At 42.2% G+C, this 27,147-nt stretch overlaps 1 protein-coding gene across 5 annotated transcripts in view; it reads left to right on the plus strand.

The window, feature by feature from the left end:
* LOC139571499 (transmembrane channel-like protein 6) overlaps positions 1–27,147 on the plus strand; it is a 29,656-nt gene extending 2,509 nt beyond the window's left edge. For 2 of the 5 annotated variants that reach the window (XM_071394462.1, XM_071394440.1), the window contains exons 2-20: positions 1,997–2,121; positions 2,670–2,813; positions 3,626–3,781; positions 5,509–5,617; positions 5,804–5,879; positions 6,037–6,294; positions 6,684–6,886; positions 7,286–7,430; positions 8,659–8,805; positions 9,997–10,169; positions 13,872–13,962; positions 19,574–19,671; positions 22,426–22,521; positions 22,708–22,783; positions 23,153–23,286; positions 25,349–25,525; positions 25,691–25,769; positions 25,881–25,985; positions 26,744–27,147. In XM_071394462.1, coding sequence (XP_071250563.1) covers positions 2,031–2,121; positions 2,670–2,813; positions 3,626–3,781; positions 5,509–5,617; positions 5,804–5,879; positions 6,037–6,294; positions 6,684–6,886; positions 7,286–7,430; positions 8,659–8,805; positions 9,997–10,169; positions 13,872–13,962; positions 19,574–19,671; positions 22,426–22,521; positions 22,708–22,783; positions 23,153–23,286; positions 25,349–25,525; positions 25,691–25,769; positions 25,881–25,985; positions 26,744–26,749 — 2,364 coding nt within the window. In that variant the 5' untranslated portion in view covers positions 1,997–2,030 and the 3' untranslated portion in view covers positions 26,750–27,147. Of the gene's footprint in view, positions 1–1,996; positions 2,122–2,669; positions 2,814–3,603; positions 3,782–5,508; positions 5,618–5,803; positions 5,880–6,036; positions 6,295–6,683; positions 6,887–7,285; positions 7,431–8,658; positions 8,806–9,996; positions 10,170–13,871; positions 13,963–19,573; positions 19,672–22,425; positions 22,522–22,707; positions 22,784–23,152; positions 23,287–25,348; positions 25,526–25,690; positions 25,770–25,880; positions 25,986–26,743 lie in introns of those variants that run through there. The other 3 variants (XR_011674312.1, XM_071394432.1, XM_071394452.1) reach the window with 3 other exon arrangements.

The raw sequence follows: 27,147 nt of genomic DNA on the forward strand, positions 1-27,147 counted from the left end.
GTTTGTTTAGTGAATGTTAGATTCTCCCAGACTGTCTAGTGTTTGTTTAGTGAATGTTAGTTTTCAAAGACAATCTTATTTAAAATATATAGCTCTATTATCTGTTCTACATACGTTATATGTGGTTTTAGTAGTTAAAGTGTACACAATTTTTTTTTACAGAAAAATGATTTTCGATATATTTTATTTTTATTTCACCTTTTATTTAACCAGGTAGGCAAGTTGAGAACAAGTTCTCTTTTACAACTGCGACCTGGCCAAGATAAAGCAAAGCAGTGCGACAAAAACAACAACTCAGAGTTACACATAAACAAACATACAGTCAATAACACAATAGAAAAGAAAAATAGAAAAATCTATGTGCAAATGTAGAAGAGTAGGGAGGTAGGCAATAAATAGGCCATAGAGGCAAAATAATTACAATTTAGCATTAATACTGGAGTGATAGATGTGCAGATGATGTGCAAGTAGAGATACTGGGGTGCAAAAGAGCAAGAGGATAAGTAATAATATGGGGATGATGTAGTTGGGTGTGCTACTTACAGACTGGCTGTGTACAGGTACAGTGATTGGTAAGCTGATCTGACAGCTGATGCTTAAAGTTACTGAGGGAGATATAAGACTCCAGTTTCAGAGATTTTTGCAATTCGTTCCAGTCATTGGCAGCAGAGAACTGGAAGGAAAGGCGACCAAAGTAAGTGTTGGCTTTGGGGATGACCAGTGCAATATACCTGCTGGAGTGAGTGCTACGGGTGGGTGTTGCTATGGTGACCAGTAAGCTGAGATAAGGCGGGACTTTACCTAGCAGAGACTTGTAGATGACCTGGAGCCAGTGGGTTTGGCGACAGATATGTAGTGAGGGCCAGGTCGCAGTGGTGGGTAGTGTATGGGGCTTTGGTGACAAAACGGTTGGCACTGTGATAGACTACATCCAATTTACTAAGTAGAGTGTTGGGGGCTATTTTGTAAATTACATCGCCGAAGTTAAGGATCGGTAGGATAGTCCGTTTTACGAGGGTATGTTTGGCAGCATGAGTGAAGGAGGCTTTGTTGCGAAATAGGAAGCAGATTCTAGATTTAATTTTGGATTGGAGATGCTTAATGTGAGTGGAAGGACAGTTTACAGTCTAACCAGACTCCTAGGTATTTGTAGTTGTCCACATATTCTAGGTCAGAACCGTCCAAGGTAGTGATGCTAGTCAGGCGGGAGGGTGCGGGCAGCGATCAGTTGAAGAGCATGCACTTAGTATTACTAGCATTTAAAAGCAGTTGGAGGCCACGGAAGGAGTGTTGTATAGCGTTGAAGCTCGTTTGGAGGTTTGTTAGCACAGTGTCCAAAGAAGGGCCAGATGTATACAGAATGGTGTCAGTGGCGGCCCAGAATATATTCTGTATTCTGCAGTGAGCCTGCATGTTACGGGTACTCTAGTTTTAATGGTCTTTGCAGATGTTTTAGTTATTGAAGCCTGCAGTGCTATTTGTCCTCTGGTCTGTTTCTCTCTCTTGGATATGTTCCAGTGACCCCAGTTGCCTTGGGAACATCGGAGCCTTTTGTTCGATTAATCATTGTCCGACAAACACGGGCTATTTTTTTCCTCAATCGTTGCATAATTCATATTGAATGTGTTTTATATGTAGATAAAACCAAGAATGAGGGAAAGGTGGATACCTAGTCAGTTGTCCAACTGAAATGTGTCTTCCGCATTTAACCCAACCCCTCTGAATCAGAGAGGTGCGGGGGAACAGTGGGTTAACTGTCTTGCTCAGGGGCAGAACAACAAATCTTTACCTTGTCAGCTCGGGGATTCGATCCAGCAACCTTCCGGTTACTGGCCCAACGCTCTAACTACTAGAATAACACTGCTGTGTGTGCGCATTTGTTTACGCATTTACAAGTATCTGTCCATTCGTCCAGCCGTCCTTTTATACATGCACGTGTACCATAGCCCTCTGTCTGGTATAACCCTCTTCTATTCCATTGATCAACGTTCACCAGGAGTCTTAGGGGTGATGATACGGCCCAGGACTCTATGTGCCAGCTCATTAGGGTGACGGGAACAGGTCTGGAGAGTGGCAGTCCTGAAACCCTGGAAATGGAGGTCCTTACAACGGAAGGCAGAGGTACTTCTATATGTGTCTGTATCCCAAGTGGCACCCTATTCCCTAAGTGCACTACTTTTGACCAGGGCCCAATGTGGGCAATCGGTTGCCTTTTAGGACGTAGACAGTTTGTTACAAGTGAATGTTTTCCAGTGAACTGATATGCTCATTGAGGTGAGGACTGAAATCTTCTAACTCCCTCTGATAACCACTACGTCCATAACAGTGTTAGCCTGGTCCCATACTGTGCTGTAGCCAACTTGTCTTTATCGATGCCATGCCTACATGTATGACAAAGCACATAATACACAGAGTAGTTGGATAAAGCACAAGCAGACTACCACCAGGGTCGTGTTCATTAGGCACCAAATGTAACAAAACTGAATGAAACAAGGAGAGGCTACTCGGACTTGTTCAATAAGAAATGTTTGCAGTTGAATTATTTTTTTTATTTTTATTTTTTTTCTCCATTGCATGCCCCAATGAACACGACCAAGGCCAGTGCAGTGTGTCTTACTGAATATATTTTATCATCTGATTAATCATATTCAATCATATGTTCCCCATAGATAGGTTGGCCAGCCATATGAGTGATGTCAGAGAGCAGGCAGATGAGAGGAGTGAGGAATCCATGCAGACCAACCTTCTGGTCAGGACCCGCTGGTCTGCCGCCACCCTGAGGGTCCTGTCCTCCATGCCCAGTCGCAGCGTCGGTGAGACAATCCTTTCGGTCACAAGCTGGTTTGTTAAGGGGAAACCTTCGGGGTTGTGTTTATTAGACACAGAAGGGAAGAAAACGGCTTGAAACCGTGAGGTACTACCTGAATTTCTCCAAATAAATGCTTGTTTTCGTTTGATGTTGCAAACGGTTTTGCCACGTTGTGCTCTAATGAAGAAGACCCAGGCCAAAGGCTTTTGTGTGACTCATAAAGAGACTATAGGTGATATTTTGAGAGCGCACAAAAATGTTGCAGTTCCTTTTGTATCTGCCCTGTTACCCATGTGGCTCAGTTGGTAGAGCATAGCACTTGCAACGCCAGTGTTGTGTGTTCGATTCCTACCGGGGACCAGTATGAAAACGTATTCACTCACTACTGTAAATCGCTCTGGATAAGTGTAAACGCACCACACACATTTTAAATACGTACAATGGTTCTGAAATCTACATCTATTTGGATGGTCAAAATGGGGGGCCTAAGTACATTAATAAGTCATTAGATGAGTTTCCTGTCTCTTGTCTTACTGTGTCAGAAGTTTCAGAAAACTACTGGAGGAGAATATGGCCTACGCAAAAGCCACTGACCTCACAAGTGGTTGACGTTTGAATAAACTGCTGGGGTGTATTCATTAGTGCACACCGTAGCGAACCATGTATGCTGTGCAACAGAATACTTATTGGACAAGTTCAGGTTAGTCCCTCCCTGTTTCGGCCGTTTGTTTCCGTTTGGTTCCTAGTGAATACACCCAGGTAGTAAATGTAATCTTCCTCCTTTTAAACGTCAGGAAATGGTCTCTCCTCACTCAGGGCAGCAGAGTCGTCTTGAAATAATCTCCCAGTGCAACATCCGTTCTACTCAGCTGCGCAGGTACCACCGCCAGACCCAAGACGTTTCCCTCTCCTCCAGACCTAGTATCCGTGGCTATGGGATCGAGGCAGACTCTGAGGATGTCTGTGAGGAAGGTGAGTGCCATCCCCAAATCCACTTCACCATCCAATCCTGAAGGCAATAGTTTTTCACCAGCTTTGAGGGGCCTTCTACCATCCTCACTACAGACACAGGACAATGGGTATGGCATTTGAAACCAGACAGTTTTAGATCTTTTTACCAATGCTGTACGAGGTGAGCTCCTCTTGTTCAACCTTTGAATAGAGTGAACATTCCCTGACTGTCCCTCCGCTGGGAGTGAGTGTCTGTTTTGTGTGCTCTGCTGAGATGGCCTGTACCAACAAGAACGACTCCGCTGTTAAAAGTTAAAGATATCAAGGTTTGGTTAGAAAATGCTATACTGAACAAAAATATAAATGCAACATGCAGCAATTTCAAAGATTTTTCTGAGTAACAGTTCATATAAAGAAATCAGTCAATTGAAATACATTTCATTTGGCCCTAATCTATGGATTTCATATGACTGGGAATCACAGTAGGTTTGTGGCACCTTAATTGGGGAGGACGGGCTTGTGGTTTTGGCGGAGCGGAATAAGTGGAATGGTATCAAACACATGTTTTTTTTTGTTAGTCACAGATTTGTTGGTCACCTATACCTTTAAAAAAAGGTAAGTGCGTGGATCAGAAAACCAGTCAGTATCTAGTGTGACCACCATTTGCATCATGCAGCACGACACATCTCCTTCACATAGAGTTGATCAGGCTGTTGATTGTGGCCTGTGGAATGTTGTCCCACTCTTCAATGGCTGTGCGAAGTTGCTGGATGTTGGCGGGAGCTGGAACACACTGTCGTACATGTCAATCCAGAGCATCCCAAACATGCTCAATGGGTGACATGTCTGAGTATGCAGGCCATAGAAGAACTGGGACATGTACAGCTTCCAGGAATTGTGTACAGATCCTTGCGATATGGGGCTGTGCATTATCATGCTGAAACGTGAGGTGATGGCTTTGGATGAATGGCACGACAATGGGCCTCAGAATCCCGCCACGATATCTCTGTGCATTCAAATTGCCATCGATAAAATGCAATTGTGTTTGTTGTCCATAGCTTATGTCTGCCCATACCATAGCCCCACCGCCACCATAGGGCACTCCGTTCACAACGTTGAAATCAACAAAACGCTTTCCCTCACATCTGCCATCTGCCTGGTATTGTTGAAACCGCGATTCATCTGTGAAGAGCACACTTCTCCAACATGCCAGTGGCCATCGAAGGTAAGCATTAGTCCACTGAAGTCGGTTACGATGCCAAACTGCAGTCCGGTCAAGACCCTGGTGAGGACAACGAGCACACAGATGAGCTTCCCTGAGACTGTTTCTGACAGTTTGTGCAGAAATTCTTCGGTTGTGCAAACCCACAGTTTCATCAGCTGTCGGTGTGGCAGGTCTCAGATGAGACCAGTTTCACCCGCAGATGAAGAAGCCGGATGTGGAGGTCCTGGGCTTTTGTGGTTACATGTGATCTGTGGTTGAGGCCGGTTGGATGTACTGACAAATTCTCTAAAACAATGTTGATAAGGTGGTTTATGGTAGAGAAATTAACATTAAATTATCTGGCAACAGCTCTGTTAGACATTCCTGCAGTCAGCATGCCAGTTGCATGCTCCCTTAATAGCCAGGCAAATACAAGCCTGTCTCTAATATTCGCCGGTTGTGTTCAGTGATTGAAGCAAATAAATGCCTGGGCTATTTAATTGAAGTTTTACGGTATCCTTTTAACTTTATGTGTGGATTACAGAGACCAAGAGACAGGAGCTGGTCAACAATCTTCAGAGTCTGTCGGCCGGTGACCGTGTGCGTATGCTGCGTGCCACGCCCCTTAGTCTGGCTGAGAAGACTAAACTGAGGTGTGTGCCATATTCTCTTCATTGTTTGTAATTGATTATCTTAATTGTTCCAGGACACCATTTGCTTTACATGATGCCAATGTCAAATTTGACAATAAACTAATTACATGAAAGCTACTTAAACCCTTCTCTCTCATCATTGCTGAATCTTCAAAGACCCCTTTTACAGTCAACATCTCTCTTTAGGAAACTTGTATTCAGTGACAAAGTTGGACGGTCCCTCTTGAGCAGCCAGGTTCCCTGCTGTAGCCTCCTTAAGCGAGTGAGTATAACCAAGCTATCACTAGCATAAAACATGCTGTTGGCAATTTCATGGCTATCATTCAGATGTAAAATGTGAGGAAAGTGCTCCAAGCCTGACGTTAACCTCTGCACAGAGATGTTAGGCATGAAAGTAACTCTGCGTCCTGTGTCCACAGGCTTTGTATCACATCTTGTTCGGATGTCTCTTCATCGTCAGTTCCCTGCAGTTGTGGCAGGTGGCTTTGAAGAGGCTGGGCGGCCGCTTCGGCACTGGTGTGCTCTCCTACTTTCTCTTCATCAGGACTCTTCTGCTCTTCAACGTCTTCCTCTTCCTCATCAACGGCCTGTTCCTGGTGCTCCCCCAGGCCATCCACCCGCCCCTTCACACCCCCAGCTCCCACAGAGTCACAGGCCTGGAGCTGTTCACCGGCACGGTAAAATGAGGGATATGATTGGTTGGTTGATTTATGTTCATCCACAAGGTTTTGACTTTAATGTGATTCACTCTAAAGTTTAAACTCCACTGATCGTCCGAGCAAAATGTCACCGATTGCGTTAGGTTACAATTTCTGGCATGCCCCAAAATCTCTGCTGTGTGCGGTGAAAGCACAAAGTGGCTGTTGAGCCTCTACAGAGTACACCTAGTGGAGTGTAAATCCAGCCTATGCCAATAAAACAACTGCTGCTGACATACCTAGCAAAGTCACAACGCAATGCTCACGCATACAAATGTAAAGCACCTGCAAGAGCACTTCTATATCAAAACACTACATCAATGTTGTCAGTCTGTTTCTGAAACCACACCACCTCTCTTCCCTCTCAGGGTTATCTCTCTAACTCTGTAATGTTTTATGGCTACTACACCAACTCCACCATCAACACCAGTTGTAGACCTGATGAAGCCACCGCCGGGACTGGCTGCAGCACCACCAGTGACCCTCACATGATGGCCTACAACATTCCCTTAGCCTACTTCTTCACCATCTGCATAACATTCTTTATCACCGGCATCGTCCTCGTTTACAGGTTGAACAACCGCCTCAAACCTTTTGAAGTGCTGATATAGGATCAGATTATCGTTTTTAGGCTGCGTTCACACAGGCAGTCCAATTCTGATATTTTGCCCAATTATTTGGTCGAAAGATCTGATCTGATTGGTCAAAAGACCAATTACCGGCAAAATATCAGAATTGGGCTGCCTGTGTAAACGCAGCCATTGATCATAACGTGAATACGACCCTGATCTATTCATTTGGAATCTCTTTGTTAGCCTGGTCCCAAATCTGTTTGTGCTCTATAGCCAACTGCTATGGTCCGTGTTGGTATGAAAATGCCCATAAGAGTTGGCAGGACAGATCTGTGACGTTTTTCTCTTTGTTGGTCTTTCATGGGAATAATAAAATGTTTTCGTTGTACTTGTCTTAGCATGTCCAAGTCCTTTGGGAGGAGTTTCCGTGTGTTCAAGTCTCAGGGAAACTTGGCCATAAAGGTCTTCTGCTCCTGGGATTTCAAAGTCAGCAAGAAGATGTCTGTCAGGCTGCAGTCGGAGAACATCACCACCCAGCTCAAGGTACGGTGCAGGATCATGTTCATTAGGGCTCACAATGAAAAAATAAAAATACAATTCCAGCCCAAAAACTCAAATAAGCATTTCTTATTGGACAAATCCAGGTAGTCCCTCCCTGTTTCAGTCTGTTTATTCCATTTTGTGACTAATGAACACGACCCGGGGGTTTCCAACTCCAGTGCTGGAGAACTATCGTCAACAGGTGTGCAAGTTTTTGACGAGCCCATCACTAATACACCTTATTCAGCCAAATGTGGTCCATGATTCACTGACCATTTGTTTTAGGTGTGATGAGCCATGATCTTTTGTTTTAGGTGTGATGAGCCATGATCATTTGTTTTAGTTGTGATGAACCATGATCTTTTGTTTTAGGTGTGATGAGCCATGATCTTTTGTTTTAGGTGTGATGAGCCATGATCTTTTGTTTTAGGTGTGATGAGCCATGATCATTTGTTTTAGGTGTGATGAGCCATGATCATTTGTTTTAGGTGTGATGAGCCATGATCATTTGTTTTAGGTGTGATGAGCCATGATCATTTGTTTTAGGTGTGATGAGCCATGATCATTTGTTTTAGGTGTGATGAGCCATGATCTTTTGTTTTCGGTGTGATGAGCCATGATCTTTTGTTTTAGGTGTGATGAGCCATGATCATTTGTTTTCGGTGTGATGAGCCATGATCATTTGCTGATCATTTGAATCAGGCATGTTTGAATCAGGCATGTTAGTGATGGGCAGGAGCAAAATCCTGCGTAGACTGTAACAAACAAAATAGAACAGATAGGATAGAGGCCTGATCAAGCTCATATTTTATGCTCACAGTCAGAGGCTGAAGACCACTCCCAGTCTGTCAATTTGCCTCTGGTAGATCTGCATATCTACAGTGTCCTCTAGATAACTGTTCTAGCTGGTATTGAAATACACACAGGATGTAGGTCTAGGTGTTTGGGGTGTAGCATGTCTATAGAAAGCTACATTCTTGCCCAGTGTCAACAGAAAATTAACAAGAATATGCAACCATTTTAACATGTGCAAATAAGACTAAGTTAGCTACAAGGAACTGCATTATGACGCAAATTAAAATACTGACTGGGAAAGTTATTTTTCAGTGTTGGAGTTTCACTGACTCTACATTCATAAACACCGTTTGGCTACTGATGAAAATGAGCTGTATTGTTGGTTATTGTGTACTGTCCTTGTTAAATAAATAAACTGTCTCTTCGTTCTTTCCAGGAGCTGTTGTCGGAGGTGAAAGGCGGAGAGGAGGAGAAGGGCAGGCTGTCTGGGATGGCGGTGCACCTGCTAGCATGGAGCATTTCTCTGGGGAGCACCTTCTTCTGTGCACTCGGCATCCACTGCTTTGCCAAGCACATGCACCTGGTTAGTGTGTGTGTGTGTGTGGTAGGGAGGAGGGGGGGGGGACTCGTATCACACCATAGAACGCTATGCAAATCCAACCACAGCTAAACTGTTGCACCCTGTTCACACTGCCGAGCCAAGCATGAGCTGCACTGGCCTGGCCTGGTTAGGCATCCTCTATAGCTGCTGGAACTGTGCTGGAGAGGACAATGTGGAAAGAAAACGGGCTATACGGACCAGCACAGTACGGTTCAGGTTTGCACAATAGGGGTATTACTGCCAGAGTTTCTTGTGGCTGCTCTCTCAAAGGTAGATGAGCCTTTACCAAGGAAAGAGAGAGAGCTTACTCTGTCACTGACCCACTGCTGCTGTCACACCAGCCCATTAGCTACCTTCCAATTGTCATACTAGCATACCACAGAGAATACCCTGCCCAACACTGTACACAACTTCCTTTTAAGTAGAACATTAGTGGGTGGATATTGGCAATACATAACTTCCTTCTAAGTAGTGAGTTAGTGGGTGGATATTGGAAGAGGGCTATCGCCACTTTACTTTCAAGTATTGCCACAGTTTTTGGGGGATAGGGTTTTTTCAGAGTTTATCTCTGAGAATCAGACAGGAACGTTTTTTGTTTTGTTGAAGAATTATACTTTGGTGAGTCAACAGAGGAAATCACATTGTGAAATCAGAAAGCAGCTTAAGACATGTTGTTGCCTGCAAAACAAGACAGGGAGATGTCTCGGGGCCTACTCGAAGGGAATGCAACATTCTCAATGTTGGAGTAGGTCAGAAGCCTGGTCCCAGATCTGTGGTGTATAGCCCACTCCTATGGACTTTGTCATGCCAAATAACACAAACAGATCTGGGAGGACCAGACTATAGTCAGCGATATAGAGCCTTGCTTGTTCTTACCTTAATGTCTGTCTGCACTGCAGTGTTTCTATAGCCAGGTCCCAGATCTGTTTGTTCTGTATAGCCAACTCCTATGGTTGTACGTTTGACAATGACCATAGGAGTTGAGAAGATCTGCGACCACTGCCCACCCAACTAATATTCATAGCAACAATGTTCTGAACATTGTGCCCAAAGGATAACTCCAGCACCCCTGGTCTCTACTGTAGGCCTATGCAACACTCCTACTATTTTGTTACACTCTCTCTTCTTGACAAGACAGTCCTTTGTTTCATGTTTTTCCTTCAATATGACCAGAGGAGACTTGAGAATGCAGAGGGGGAGGTCAGTTTGGTGCATGAGGCTCGTCTGCTGGCTCTGCCTGGGGTTGTGTCCTGTGGGAACCTGCTCCTCCCTGGTCTCTTCAACCTCGTGTCTTGGATGGAGAACTTCAACTCGCCCATTGTACGTCTCTATGTTTCCATCTTCAGGTAAATACCACTAGAACTGCGTTCAGAGATGTTCAGTGTTTGACACATATTAGTACATTCTGGTAAGTTCCAGAGTTCTAATATTTTTCCCAGAAATCCTGGTTGAAGGATTCTGGATTTCCTGCTTATTCCCTCCTGATTCTGGGAATCTTCCAACTGGGATTTCTGGAGAAACAGCTAATTTAGGTGAAAATGAAAAATGTACACAATTGGCCCAGCGTCGTCCGGGTTTGGCCGGTGTAGGCCGTCATTGAAAATAAGAATTTGTTCTTAACTGACTTACCTAGTTAAATAAAGATGACATTTTAAAACAATTTTGGGGTTGAAGCATACTGCTAGCTCTACACATCCGCTAGTGTGGAATGTGGACAAATCTGGACATTAGACTACAGACATCTGACGAGTGTAATGTCCCTTCTTAATTCAAAGCATGACTGACAAGCAACAAACGTTCAGAAAACGATCTAAGGAGGTTCAAATGTATGCATATTTCTCCAGTGACATTCCCATGTAATCAAGTAGCACAGGGAACATTTTGTTGGCTCTTACGTGGACAGAAAGCCAATCCAACAAGTGCCTGTATCGGTACATGGTGCACAGTGTAAACCAATGGGAGGTATTCTGAATGTCTTGTGAAGTTTCGTCTTGAGTTAAGTGCGGGGTTATTTCGGATGTCAAGTTAACTGGTCTGCACATGAGCCCATAACACAATCACAAGATGTTTCACACAGACACAACCATTGAGTCTTGTTTACTTTTCACCATATTTAAAAAATAAAATAAAATAAGATACCATTTGGAAAGAAGTAGAGGGTGCTCAACCAACGTGAGTCGAGGTGCAACCTAAAAATGTGTAAACATCATTGGACAGGAAAAGGCCCAACGCTGGCTCACCATTCAAAAGTCTTAGTTTTATTAGGCAAGTTTAAAAGATTGACATTTCGGCCTTCAGAATAATCACAAAGGGAATGGACAAGTTTTCATATAGGGCATGGGGAAGACAGTTAGGGAGAACCTGCTCCAGCTGATGGTGCTAATGAGAGACAGTGGTGGACCGTACAGGGTGGTACTCAGGGTGTGGGTTACTATGGTCAATGTCTCCACCTAGTGATGAAACACAGAAGTGGAAGACGTACAAATCTATTGGAAAACTGGGAAAGTTGTTTTTCTCCAACCGCAGTAGGTGAAATTGATAAAATACATGTTGAATATCTTGGATATTGGAAGATAAACAGGGCTAAGCAAAACTAGGGATAGCAACAAAGAAACCATCAACAGCTTAGGCAAGGAGGTCTAACAACTGGTTTGGACAACAGTTAGTGAGCTAGTAAGCTTCCTCCATGTGTAAACAAGAAGTACAAATGGGAGGGTGTTGTCAATGAACCAACAAAGGGATGAGGCCCTTCACAAAAGTATACTATACTACAGATACCATAACTTCAGAGTAAACATTTTTAGATGCTCCTATCAAAGTGGTTAAGAGGCCCAATAGTGGGGGGGTGTATGTGTAATAAAGCTCTCCATCCATCGACCAAAGTAGTACAGCAGGGTCATGTTCATTAGGCATCAAACGGAAGGAAATTAACTGAAACAGAGGGACTACCTGGTCTTGTCCAATAAGAAATGCTCATATTTGCTGTACTTTGCTGTACGTTTTTAAAAAGCGTGCCCTAACAAACTCAACCAATGATCCTTCCTCTCTAACAATGTCTGGAGCCGTGTATCAAGCTTCTCAAAGTAGAAGTGCTGATCTAGGATCAGCTCCTGCCTGTAAATATAATCTTATTTTTTGTGATCTGAAAGGCTAAACCAGTGGATGGATATTGTCATTTATTGACGTAGTAACAAACCCCCTCACAGTGCGACCCCAAACTGTTCACACCTCTCTTGTTGGCAGAGAGAAAATGTTGCTGTCTTTAAAGCTAATTTCCTGCAATTCTACATGTCTAATGTGTGTTCATATGATACCTGAGTGACTCAACAAAGTCAATGGGGGGCCTGGGCACGTAATCCAGCCACGATAACTGCAAGATTTAGATAGGTCAATTAGGCTAACCAGTTATCTAGCTGACATGTAGCTGGTCAGCTAACTTACATGTAGCTAACTTACCTACAGTGCATTCAGAAACTATTCAGACCCCTTGACTTTTTACACATTTGTTACGTTACAGCCTTATTCTAAAATTGATTCAGCAAAAACAGGTATCTAGAATTTGTTTGAAATGTATAAAAAATATAAACTGAAATATCAGACCCTTTACTCAGTACTTTCTTGAAGCAGCTTTGGCAGTAATTACAGCTTTGATTCTTCTTGGGTATGACGCTACAAGCTTGGCACACCTGTATCTGGGGAGTTTCTCCCTTTCTTCTCTGCAGATCCTCTCAAGCTCTGTCAGATTGGATGGGGAGCGTTGCTTCGCAGTTATTTTCAGGTCCTCTCCAGAGATATTCGATCAGGTTCAAGTCCGAATCCACTCCTGCTTTGTCTTGGCTGTGTGCTTAGGGTTGTTGTCCTGTTGGAAAGTGAACTTTCACCCCAGTCTGAGGTCCTGGGCGGTCTGGAGGAGGTTTTCATCAAGGATCTCTCTGTATTTTGTACCGTTCATCTTTCCCTTGATCCTGACTAGTTCCTGCCGCTGAAAAACATTCCCACAGCATGATGCTGCCACCACCATACTTCACCGTAGGGATGGTGCCTGGTTTCCTCCAGACTTGACGCTTGGCATTCAGGCCAAAGAGTTCACTCTTGGTTTCATCAGACCAGAGAATGATGTTTCTCATGGTCTGAGAGCCTTTTGGCAGACTCCAATCAGACTGTCATGTGCCTTTTTACTGAGGAATGGCTTCCGTCTGGCCTCTCTACCATAAAAGCCTGATTGGTGGAGTGCTGGAGCAATGGTTGTCCTTCTGGAAGGTTTTCCCATCTCCACAGAAGAACTCCAAACTTTCTTTTAAGAATGATGGAGGCCACTGTGTTCTAGGGGACCTTCAATGCTGCAGACATTTTTTGGTACCCTTTCCCAGATCTGTTCCTCGTCACAATCCTGTCTCGGAGCTCTACGGATAATTCCTTTGACCTCATGGCTTGGTTTTTGCTCTGACATGCACTGCCAACTGTGGTACCTTATATAGACTCTTTAACACAGGTGGACTCCAATCAAGTTTTAGAAACATCTCAAGGATGATCAATGGAAACAGGAAGCACTTGAGCTCAATTTCGAATTGAAATTACTTACGTAAGAACCTGTTTTCACTTTGTCATTATGGGGTATTGTGTGTAAGTTGATGAGTTTTATTTATTTAATCCATTTTTAGAATAAGGCTGTAACAAAATGTGTAAAGTCAAGGGGTCTGAATACTTTCTGAATGCACTGTATCTATCTTACATGGGCTAGTAGTTTAACAACGGAACATTTGTCAGCTGTAAATAGCTGTAGGTCTGTTAGTGAATGACAGAAGAAGAAAACTGCCCATCCACTTACACATTTCCAAATTGTGCATTCTATTATAACTCAACAGCAGCAAGTTGAAAGCCTGACTAAGTTCCCCCCCAAAAAAGTCAGGACCCGCTGTGTGTATTGACCCCGTTCTGGGTCCGGATCCGGACCACGGTCCTCCATTTGAGTATGGCTGGGCTAAACTGACCTTAAACAGCACTCTTACTCTGAGACACTTGATACTGTACATCCTGTTTTTATACAGGAACTTACTGCTGAAGGTGAGCATTCTTGGAGTACTGTGTTACCATTGGCTGGGGAAAATTGCAGCTGAACCACAGCAACATGGTCTGCAGGTAAGACACCTGATACTTGTCACCATGCTGTCTGTCATAAAACAACATGTCACCTTCAAATGAAGGTCCCATTTCATGGAAACATTAGTAGCTAAGAACTTATGGCAAAGTAGTAGTAGTAGGGGACAGTTCTACATTTACTAGGGGGGCTGGTCCAACTCAAGGTGTCATACAAAAGATGTACCTCCCTCCTCAGCTTAACTATTTCCGCATGACCCTCCCCTTTTCACTGTAAAATAAATTGCACACCCTCCCCCCTCATAGAATTAACTCAAAATAATGTTTACGACCACAAATAACAATAACTGTATTAACCCTGTGTTTATAAACATGGATATCAACTTTGCCACTTCAGCATGCTTTTGTGGCACGATTGATGCCATGCAGGTTGAGGGTTGGCCGACCACCACGGAGGAGCTCCCTGTCTGTTTCATTACACTACCATCAGAGCCGGATGCAGACAATGATCAGCTAGGGGGAAATCAGATTTAACATTTTAATACCATATGTATAGCTATGTCAAATATATGCGACACATTTTCCACCAACAGGTTTCTGTGCCAATGCACCACACAACCAATAAACAAAGCATACCAACTTCATGTATTTCAATATCATGGTTTGTGTTTTCAACACCACAACAAATAGACTGACAATCTTGACCAACTGGAAATACATCCCTCCCTACCTTGTAGGCCTACCCACTATTGAACGCTTGTGTTGACAATCTCCGAATGTCATTAAACTGTCATTTTGGTGTTTTGTAACAGATGTCTCTTTCCATTTGTCAAATGGCCGTTGCACAGTTTGGATTGATAGATTTTTTTTATTTATATTTGTCACAAGTCCTCAACTGGCAGCTTCAATAGTACCCACAAAACACTAGTCTCACGTCAACAGTGAAGAGACGACTCCGGGATGCTGGCCTTCTAGGCTGAGTTCCTCTGTCCATTGTCTGTGCTCTTTTGCCCATCTTAATCTTTTCTTTTTATTGGCCAGTCTGAGATATGGCTTTTTCTTTGTAACACTGTCTAGAAGGCCAGCATCCCGGAGTCGCCTCTTCACTGTTGACGTTGAGATTGTTGTTTTGCAGGTACTATTTAAAATTAAGCTGCCAGTTGAGGACTTGTGAGGCGTCTGTTTCTCAAACTAGACACTCTAATGTACTTGTCCTCTTGCTCAATTGTGCACCGGGGCCTCCCACTCTTTCTATTCTGGTTAGTGCCAGTTTGCACTGTTCTGTGAAGGGAGTAGTACACAGCGTTGTACGAGATCTCCAGTTTCTTGGCAATTTCTCACATGGAATAGCCTTCATTTCTCAGAACAAGAATAGACTGACGAGTTTCAGTAAAAGTTCTTTGTTTCTGGCCATTTTGAGCCTGTAATCGAACCCACAAATGCTGATGCTCCAGATACTCAACTAGTCTAAAGAAGGCCAGTTTTATTGCTTCTTTAATCAGCACAACAGTTTTCAGCTGTGCTAACATAATTGCAAAAGGGTTTTCTAATGATCAATTAGCCTTTTTAAAATTATAAACTTGGATTAGCTAACAGTATCAGCAGTGAGTAACCTGGAAAGAGGTGGCCATTTCAAACGGCCTCGTACTCAATTCTTGCTCGTACAATATGCATATTATTATTACTATTGGATAGAAAACACTCTCTAGTTTCTAAAACAGTTTGAATTATTTCTCTAAGTGAAACAGAACTCTTTTTACAGCCCATTTTCTATCCGGAAGTGAGATTTCCAAAAAGTGATGTCTCTCTTCAAGAGACTGTCTATAAAAGGGCATGGCACTTAGGACTGTAGAAACACGTCACACGCCTTCCCCTGGGTGTCATGCGGAAGTGAGAGCAGAAATGACTTGAATATCTCGTTCAGGGGTTGAATACAACCTCTTGGACTGAAAGGTCCGACGTAATTTTTTTGGTCGAAGGCGCGAATTTGGTCCTGGACTAGCCTCCTGGAAAACCGTCGTTATAGGTGAATATGACCTCCGGCTTCGATTTTATTTGATACATGTCACAATATCATCCTAAAGCATGTTTTTTCAATATAGTTTAATTATATTATTGAAATTTATTCGGGACTATAGATGTGATGCGTTGGACGAATGTGTTCAAGATGGAGAGGTTAGCGCCGCACCGCCAGTGTGCTTGCTAATTCAAGAGGGAAATAGTTCGTTCTGGATCCAAACAAAGAAAGTTCTGAACAAAGGACCCCTTGGAGAACATTCTGATGCATGATCAACAAAGATAAGGACCCAATTTGGGATGCTATTTCATATATCTGCCGAACTGTGCTATCGCTACCGACTACTTGGAATCAATGCTCTTGTGTGTTAGCTATTTGCAGTAAGCTAATATAACGATATATTGTGTTTTCGCTGTAAAACACTTAAAAAATCGGAAATATTGGCTGTATTCACAAGATCTTTGTCTTTCATTTTGCTATACAACATATATTTTTCTGAAATGTTTTATGATGAGTAATTAGGTAGTTGAGATTGGTGTCTGTAAATATTATGGCTGCTTTCGGTGCAATTTCTGATTGTAGCTGAAATGTAAACTATGATTTATACCTGAAAAATGCACATTTTTCTAAAAAAACATATGCTATACCATAAATATGTTATCAGACTGTCATCTTATGAAGTTTTTTCTTGTTTAGTGGCTATTTATTTCTTCATTTGGTCGAATTAGTGATAACTACTGATGTAGTAAAAAACTGATGGAGTAAGAATAGTGGTGTATTTTGCTGACGTGGTTAGCTAATAGATTTACATATTTTGTCTTCCCTGTAAAACATTTTAAAAATCGGACATGTTGGCTTGATTCACAAGATCTGTACCTTTCATATGCTGTATTGGACTTGTTAATGTGTGAAAGTTAAATATAAAAAAAAAATAGATTTTGAATTTCGCGCCCTGCACTTTGAGCTGGATGTTGTCATACTTGTCCCGATATCGGGCTTGCAGCCCTAACAGGCTAAAGAAGGCCAGTTTTATTGCTTCTTTAATCAGCACAACAGTTTTCAGCTGTGCTAACATAATTGCAAAAGGGTTTTCTAATGATCAATTAGCCTTTTTAAAATTATAAACTTGGATTAGCTAACACAACGTGCCATTGGAACACAGGAGTGATGGTTGCTGATAATGGGCCTATGTAGATATTCCATACAAAATCAGCCGTTTCCAGCTACAATAGTAATTTACAACATTAATAATATCTACACAGAAACAAAAAAAATGTTTTCTTTCAAGGACATTTTGAAATGGCCCCAAACTTTGAACGGTAGTGTGTGTGTGTGTGTGTGTGTCACACAGTACAAAGATTTTTAAGTGACCGGTATTGCACAATAAAGTCGGTGACTTATTTTACATTGTGGTCCCTATTTTTAACAAATACATTTACATAGATACAGACACATTACAGCGATACAGGCACATTAGAGAGACAACAAAATGCTTGACATCCGTATGAGGGGGAAGTTTAAGTGCAATTCTTACAAGCTTGTTTTGGCTGGTCTGTAGCTTATTCTTTAGATGTTTGGGACTGCTGGTGAACCATGATGTGCAGCATAATCAAAGTGACACTGGACTAGCGCACTTGCCAGACTCTTTATGGTGTCTAGCTAGGTTTCCATCCAATTGGCATCAGATTTTCATGTTAATATTCTGTAATCTGCATCAAAACTATATGCTCATTTTCCCATCAGAGTTGTTTCCATCAAATTTACTTTTACAGTTAAATTCCCATGTACCGAATAATAAATAAAGTGAAATGGGTTTCCATGGCATTTTCAACTCTAGGCCTACTGATGGCTGTGTCACAAAGTCTGCGTAGCTGTAGTGAATGTACCAACTCTAGTACTGGCACATGCACTGTAGCCAGCAGCTCGCAGATACAGTGGGTGTATAGCTTACTACATGATGAGATTATTTATATTTGTCAAACATCAGCCAATCATCGATCATCATGTCACCAGAATAAGACCCTCGATATTTATTGAAAAGGAGCATCAAGTTCATCACAACTTATTTCATCTTTAGCCTAATAAACAGCATGCGTTCCCATGACGTCGTGACATTTTTTTTTATCCAACATGTACTTTACTTGCATTAAAAGGTTGGATGGAAACCTGGTTAATGTCAAGCCATTTTGACGATGCTGGAATGATATTTTGGACAAATGTGCGCAGACCTACAGGAGAGTTTTGAAGTAGCCTAATCAGATTAAAACATTGACTGGGTGTGTTAATTCCACATATAAAAGGTAATGCATGTTAAAAGTAAAATTATAAATATTTAGGCTACATTAAAGCATTGGTTCTTGATGTAGATTGATGAGGGGGGAAAAAACGATTTAATCCATTTTAGAATAAGGCTGTAACGTAACAAAATGTGGAAAAGGGGAAGGGGTCTGAAGACTTTCTGAATGCACTGTAGGTGCGTGAGGAATAGTAGCTTGGATTGCAGAGGAGTCAGAGCACACATGAAGCTTTCCTGAATAACTGAGCCTGCCAGGAGAATACTGTATGTGGCCATATTTTATAACAGGACGACTTGGGAGAATTGATGATCTGCAACAGATAACACATCTCAGGATCAGAAGTCAAAATACAGCCAGACTAGTCTACTACTGTGCATTTCTAGACCTTTTAAACTGTCCAGAGTAGACCCACAACTGATCCAAATGGAATGAAACATTCAAATCACAGGGCTTTTGCGTCATTAATCGAGTTACTGTACATATTCACTGCAGCCTAGTGTAGAATGTTGTGCTCACTTGAAAACAATAATGCAATTATTAATTGCATTGTAGTGTTGTGGTCTAGGTGGGATCATTCTATTGTCCCTTAATAACAAGATCAAGAGGTGAGCTTTTTGACCTGTGTGTTTCATGGCTTCACTGTTCTTTCATGCTCAATGATGCACCAGGCCTCTCTGCTGCCTATCAGCTATTCCTTTTTGTTCTTCTGGATTCATATTGAAAATGTATGCAGCTTTTATGTGTGGTATGATTGCCTATTGCAGATATGGACATATGATCCAACTACAACTAGTGTCACTGAATGGTGTACAGAGCGCAGAAAACCCTAGTGCATAAGGGAAGTACCAAAACTCCTTGATATAGGGGAGGCTCATCTGCTTGCATGAGGACATTTGGCAAGGATGGAAGAAATTATATTATAAAACCTGCAAAAGACAAATGTAAACCTGTGGAAAAAAACTCCCTACCCTCCCCTGTGCCCAATACAGTGTATATATATATATATATATATATATATATATATATATATATATATATATATTAAAAAACTCTACCCTCCCCTGTGCCCAATATAAAAAAATACACAACCCTCCCCAAAGCACTTACAAAAAAAAAGATTTGTTGAAAAACCCTCCCTTATTTTGGAACCCCCCCTCCACACACACACCACCTCCTAATGTAGGCCTTGCAAGTAAAGCAATTTTGCTGTCCCACAAAATGAGTTCCCATATTTGGGATAGTATAGACTCTTTCAGATGACAATTAGTCTGTTAATGAGTTCCCACCACAGTTGTCGTAATGTAACTTTTGGCATTGGTATCTTGGTCTGTTTCTACAGTGCTGGGAGAGTTTTGTTGGTCAGGAGCTGTATCGGTTCCTGCTCGTGGATTTCATATTCACGGTTCTCTACACAGTCTTCGGAGAATTTATTTGGAAGTAAGAAGTGTTTTGTGGTAATAATTCCTGTAAGATGTACTGATACTCCCCTCTGTAACCCCATGTTGTGGAGATTTGTTTGTGTTAATCTACAGTACCAGTCAAAAGTTTGGACACGCCTACTACTTTGGACACGTTTTTCTTGATTTTTTAAACTATTTTCTACATTGTAGAATAAGAGTGAAGCCATCAAAACTATGAAATAACACATATGGAAACATGTAGTAACCCAATGTTTTTTTAACAAATCTAAATATATTCTTCAAAGTAGCCACCCTTTGCCTTGATGACAGCTTTGCACACTCTTGGCATTCTCTATGTAGTCACCTGGAATGCAGTTCAATTAAAAAGTTAATTTCTGTAATTTATTTTCTTCTTAATGCGTTTGAGCCAATCAGTTGTGTTGTGACAAGGTAGGGGGATGTATACAGAAGATAGCCCTATTTGGTAAAAGATCAAGTCCATATTATTGCAAAAACAGCTCAAATAAGCAAAGAGAAACAACAGTCCATCATTACTTTTTAAGACATTAAGGTCAGTCAACCCGGAACATTTCAAGAACTTTGAAAGTTTCTTCAAGTGCAGTCGCAAAAACCATCAAGCGCTATGATGAAACTGGCTCTCATGAGGACCGCCACAGGAAAGGAAGACCCAGAGTTACCTCTGCTGCAGAGGATAAGTTCATTTGAGTTACCAGCCTCAGAAATTGCAGCCCAAATAAATGCTTCAGAGAGTTCAAGTAACAGACACATCTCAACATCAACTGTTCAGAGGAGACTGAGTGAATCAGGCCTTCATGGTCGAATTGCTGCAAAGAATCCACTACTAAAGGAAACCAATACGAAGAAGACTTACTTGGGCCAAGAAACACGAGCAATGGACGTTAGACCGGTGGAAATCTGTCTTTTGGTCTGATGAGTCCAAATGTTGAGATTTTTGGTCCCAACCGCCGTGTTTTTGTGAGACGCAGAGTAGGTTAATGGATGATCTCCGCATGTATGGTTCCCAACGTGAAGCATGGAGGAGGAGGTGTGGGGGTGCTTTGCTGGTGACACTTGTGGTGGTTAATTTCTGTATTACCAAATGAGGAGAGGCAAACTTCACACACAAGTTATACTTAAACTACATCTTTAATAATAAGAGCTTTGCAATAGCAATGACTTTCAATGATGTCACTTTCAATGGTTCATTAGAAATGGTGCAACACAATGGCTACTGAGATCTTTTATAGCAAAGATACACCCCTCTCAACCTACATGACGAACAACAGATACATAGAATGGTCACAAGGTCAAGATTTGTATGAAAGGTATCTATAATACATAGCAGACAGCAACTGCTGTGTCAACAGTTTTCATTGTATAGACCAGTGTCTGGTCCTCCTACTCCAAACTGGAACCGTCTCTCCCTGGTACGGTATAGAACAGAAACATTAACTCATGTTATCTGGAATGCTCTTTAGGTTTTATCACCCAAAGACATCGTAAATCTCCTCCGTCAGTGTTATCTCATAGAGGCCCATCCTCAGTAGACACACACACACAATAGTTAACAGAACACTCTATTCTGTCGAATAAAACAACCATTATAATGCAATACAAGCATTATAACACAATCTTGCAATTTCCACGACACACTGTCAGTGATTTATTTAGAATTCAAGGCACACTTAAACAGCATTGCTACCGCAGCATTCTGCAGAGATATGCTATCCCATCTGGTTTACGCTTAGTGGGACAATGACCCAACACACCTCTAGGCTGTGTAAAGGCTATTTGGCCAAGGAGGAGAATGATGGAGTGCTGCATCAGATGACCTGGCCTCCACAATCACCCGACCTCAACCCAATTGACATGGTTTGAGATGAGTTGGACCGCGGAGTGAAGGAATAGCAGCCAACAAGTGCTCAGCATATGTGGGAACTCCTTCAAGACTGTTGGAAAGGCATTCCAGGTGAAGCTGGTTGAGAGAATACCAAGAGTGTGCAAAGCTGTCAAGGCAAAGGGTGGCTGCTTTGAAGAATCTCAAACACTTTTTTGATTACTGTATGATTCCATATGTGTTATTTCATAGTTATGGCTTCACTATTATTCTACAATGTAGAAAATTAGTAAAAATAAAGAAAAAAACTTGAATGAGTAGGTTTAGAATGAGTGTGTCTAAACTTTTGACTGGTACTGTATATTCTACTATTTTCATATTCGCTCTACTTGCTCTTTGGAGATTCTATCTGGAAATATTTGAGTGACTGACCAGCTGAGCATGTTTTGGAGATGTTTATGTTGATAATTCATGTGCGATGTAACTGGTATTCTATTTTCATTTTCACTGTGCTTGCTCTCTGGGTAATTTGTGAGGAAGTGGGTAGTGAAGTTGTGAGTGCCAGAACTGCTTGAGCGTTTGTTTCATATTCACTGTGAGATGTACTGACACGACTGTTTTAATGTTGACTGTGCTCTACAGTCTTTTGAAGAATGGTTCAAGAGTCCATTACCTTCATTAGTCAGACAGCTAAACAGTAACCAATACAGGTTTTTGTAATATTTGTAAATTATTGTATTTCTGTTCTTGTCATATTTGCAGTCATTCTGTATAGTATGTTCAAGTTGTAACTGCCAAAGTGTATTTGTGAAATGGAAATTGTAAATAAGTTTACATTTTTTATAGAAGTTGTGCGTGGCAGACCTGCTGAACATGTTGTGTTTAGAATTCCTGTAAAATGTACTGATACTCCACTCTGTTTCCCCCCCATAGGCTGTTTTCTCAAGGAGTGCTGAGGAGAAGGAGGAAGCCCGTGTTTGATATCGCCCGTAACGTACTCGAGCTCATCTATGGGCAAACCCTCACCTGGTAAAATGCCTGTTCGCATGCCATGAGTCGTCTCACCTCGTATCTCTGTGACATAATTGTTTTTGTCATGCTACGTTAGATGCTGCAGGTGCCGTCAGCCCTGGGTCGTCTCTCTTTCTTTTGATGATAATGTCATTGAGGTTTCTGTGGTATTTATGTCTCCTTCTCTGTCATCTTTTCCCACAGGCTAGGCGTGCTCTTCACTCCTTTACTCCCAGCTGTGCAGATCCTCAAGCTGTTGTTGCTGTTCCATATGAAAAAGGTAGGTAGGCCCCAGCTCAGAGCTCAACCAGTGGGACTATTTCAGTGACAGTGGTACACTCCTCAAAAGAGGTCAAACTGTCATGTCTAAACTCTGCACTTGTCATAACCAGAGGCCCAAAAAGTGTTGACAAACGATTAGGTAAGTAAAGGTCCCGTCCAGAAACTTAAGGTCCCCAACTTAATTCCCACCCGTTCATGCTCTGTTTGCCTGTCTTCTCTCACCTTGTTCACTTTGGCCCGAGCCACTTCCTTCAATTGAAAATGAATAGGATCCGCCATTTTGTTGCCAGCTATCGCACTCAGTGGAAACCTCAGCGGTGTTAGAATCATTAGTCTTTCTTCTTTTGTCGCTGTTCGCCCTCCTCAGAGCAGTCTACTGGTGAACTGCCAGGCATCCAGGAAGCCGTGGAGAGCCAGTCAGATGAGCACCCTCTTCATCTCTCTGCTGTGTTTCCCCTCCTTCCTCGGGGCCACCGTTTCTGTGACCTACACTATATGGACGTGAGTCTGTCCAACACACACACACACACACACACACACACACACACACACACACACACACACACACACACACACACACGAGCGGTGTCTGACACACACACACACACACAAATACAGTGGGGAGAACAAGTATTTGATACACTGCCGATTTTGCAGGTTTTCCTACTTACAAAGCATGTAGAGGTCTGTAATTTTTATCATAGGTACACTTCAACTGTGAGAGACGGAATCTAAAACAAAAATCCAGAAAATCACATTGTATGATTTTAAAGCAATTAATTAGCATTTTATTGCATGACATAAGTATTTGATCACCTACCAACCAGTAAGAATTCTGGCTCTCACAGACCTGTTAGTTTTTCTTTAAGAAGCCCTCCTGTTCTCCACTCATTACCTGTATTAACTGCACCTGTTTGAACTCGTTACCTGTATAAAAGACACCTGTCCACACACTCAATCAAACAGACTCCAACCTCTCCATGGCCAAGACCAGAGAGCTGTGTAAGGACATCAGAGATAAAATTGTAGACCTGCACAAGGCTGGGATGGGCTACAGGACAATAGGCAAGCAGCTTGGTAAGAAGGCAACAACTGTTGGCGCAATTATTAGAAAATGGAAGAAGTTCAAGGTGACGGTCAATCACCGTCGGTCTGGGGCTCCATGCAGGATCTCACCTCGTGGGGCATCAATGATCATGAGGAATGTGAGGGATCAGCCCAGAACTACACGGCAGGACCTGGTCAATGACCTGAAGAGAGCTGGGACCACAGTCTCAAAGAAAACCATTAGTAACACACTACTCCGTCATGGATTAAAATCCTGCAGCGCACGCAAGGTCCCCCTGCTCAAGCCAGCGCATGTCCAGGCCCGTCTGAAGTTTGCCAATGACCATCTGGATGATCCAGAGGAGGAATGGGAGAAGGTCATGTGGTCTGATGAGACAAAAATAGAGCTTTTTGGTCTAAACTCCACTCGCCGTGTTTGGAGGAAGAAGAAGGATGAGTACAACCCCAAGAACACCATCCCAACCGTGAAGCATGGAGGTGGAAACATCATTCTTTGGGGATGCTTTTCTGCAAAGGGGACAGGACGACTGCACCGTATTGAGGGGAGGATGGATGGGGCCATGTATCGCGAGATCTTGGCCAACAACCTCCTTCCCTCAGTAAGAGCATTGAAGATGGGTCGTGGCTGGGTCTTCCAGCATGACAACGACCCGAAACACACAGCCAGGGCAACTAAGGAGTGGCTCCTTAAGAAGCATCTCAAGGTCCTGGAGTGGCCTAGCCAGTCTCCAGACCTGAACCCAATAGAAAATATTTGAAGGGAGCTGAAAGTCCGTATTGCCCAGCGACAGCCCCGAAACCTGAAGGATCTGGAGAAGGTCTGTATGGAGGAGTGGGCCAAAATCCCTGCTGCAGTGTGTGCAAACCTGGTCAAGAACTACAGGAAACATATGATCTCTGTAATTGCAAACAAAGGTTTCTGTACCAAATATTAAGTTCTGCTTTTCTGATGTATCAAATACTTATGTCATGCAATAAAATGCAAATTAATTACTTAAAAATCATACAATGTGATTTTCTGGATTTTTGTTTTAGATTCCGTCTCTCACAGTTGAAGTGTACCTATGATAAAAATTACAGACCTCTACATGCTTTGTAAGTAGGAAAACCTGCAAAATCGGCAGTGTATCAAATACTAGTTCTCCCCACTGTATATCAACCTATACCAAATATATCAACCTATACACATGCACCTTTTCACTTTTGAGTCTATGTTGCTATGTTTCTCAAACATATTTTTTTATGCTGAAATGTGAGTAAGTTACCATAGTTCTATTAGGGATATAATTTCTGAACTGAACATTTTCAAAAATGTCTGGAAGTCACCTTTTAAAATGCAACATCCCTTCAAAAGTACGCATCTCTGGAATTGTGCTGGGAAGGACAACATGAACAGAAAATATATTTGAGCCAGAACAGTACGCTTCAGGTTGACACTGCAGTATGTTGTGGTCCACATGTTGCTTCCACTCTCCCCTTCTTCCCCCCCCCATAGGATTAAGCCCTCCTCTGGCTGTGGTCCTTTCAGGAACCTCCCCTTCATGTTCCACTCAGGCAAACAGTGGGCCCAGGAGCTGAAGAGTACCAACCCCAAGCTGGCCTGGCTCAACTGGGTACACAGCTGCTTGGTGGAGAACCCCCTCTTCCTGTTCCTGATGGCAGGTGTCTTTCTGTGAGTCAGCATCCAACAAGGACATTCTTTGGACTGCTCTGGATATTTCTTGTTATGTGCCGTTTGGCTGACACTATTATGCAAAGCCACTAACAGTACAGTGTATGTTTTAAGTGTGTTACGTTCACCTACCTGGCAGTTCATCTTTCCTCTCTTTTTTTTCAGAATGGTCATTTACGTTCAGACCCAAATTTTAGACGGCCAAAGGAAAATAATCAGTCTGCTACAGGAGCAAATAGAAAATGTGTGTGTGTATATGTATAGACAAAAAAACTTCTGTTTCATTAAATATTCTTACAAAGAGTACTGTGATCTGTGTGTTGATGGTTACTCATCTGTTCTTTCTCATCACCAGGAGGGGAAGGACAAGAAGTTCTTAATTACTAGACTGCAGGCCATCCATGAGAAGAGGCAGTATCCACTGTCCCCTTCCTCCAGGCCTCAGCCACAGGGCAGTGAGGTGAGTGACCCTGACAGCGCCGTGTTCATTAGCGTACGCAACGGAAAATGTTCAGCAACAGAAAATGTAAATGTTCAGCAACAGAAAATGAAGTCCAGGTAGGCCCTCCCTGTTTGTGTGCTTTCTTCTGTTTGGTACCTAATGAACATGACCCTGTTGTATGACCTCCAAGAGCTGCTGCTATGATTAGTCTGTACCAAAACCATGGTGTTGTCTTCTGACAGATCTGTCTTGTCCGGCAAACACAGATTCAGGTTGATATGTTAGTCTAAACAGATTCAGGTTGATATGTTAGTCTAAACAGATTCAGGTTGATATGTTAGTCTAAACAGATTCAGGTTGATATGTTAGTCTAAACAGATTCAGGTTGATATGTTAGTCTGAACAGATTCAGGTTGATATGTTAGTCTGAACAGATTCAGGTTGATATGTTAGTCTGAACAGATTCAGGTTGATATGTTAGTCTGAACAGATTCAGGTTGATATGTTAGTCTAAACAGATTCAGGTTGATATGTTAGTCTGAACAGATTCAGGTTGATATGTTAGTCTGAACAGATTCAGGTTGATATGTTAGTCTGAACAGATTCAGGTTGATATGTTAGTCTGAACAGATTCAGGTTGATATGTTAGTCTGAACAGATTCAGGTTGATATGTTAGTCTGAACAGATTCCGGTTGATATGTTAGTCTGAACAGATTCAGGTTATTTGTGGAGTTTTCTGTTAAATATTACATCGGTTTCCCTTATGTCATTTCAGGTTTAATATGTTTTAATGGAAGATTCAATTATTCCGGAGTATTCATTGGATGCTGCATGTTGAATTTTGGACTCCCATCACATCAAGGATATTTGGCTGCTATCAACGAGTCAAAGTGAACTCAAAGTGGAGTGATGTGTGTGGTGAAGGACATTGAGCCATTTCTTGTAGAATGTAACTAAGACTGATATGTGTTCAAGACTATCGGAATGTAAAGTAACTGAGACTGATATGTATTCAAGACCATCGTAGGTGTGTTTTGTAATAGTATGGTATTTCCAATGTGGGCCATAAATGGCTAATTGCCTTTTCTGAAAAATATATTAAAATATATTAAAATATATTTATTGTATCTGGGCTGCCTGTCACCGCTTTCAAGCTTCAACAAAAATATAAATGCAACA

Source organism: Salvelinus alpinus, chromosome 1, assembly GCF_045679555.1.
Source record: "Salvelinus alpinus chromosome 1, SLU_Salpinus.1, whole genome shotgun sequence".
Classification (NCBI taxonomy): Eukaryota; Metazoa; Chordata; class Actinopteri; order Salmoniformes; family Salmonidae; genus Salvelinus; species Salvelinus alpinus.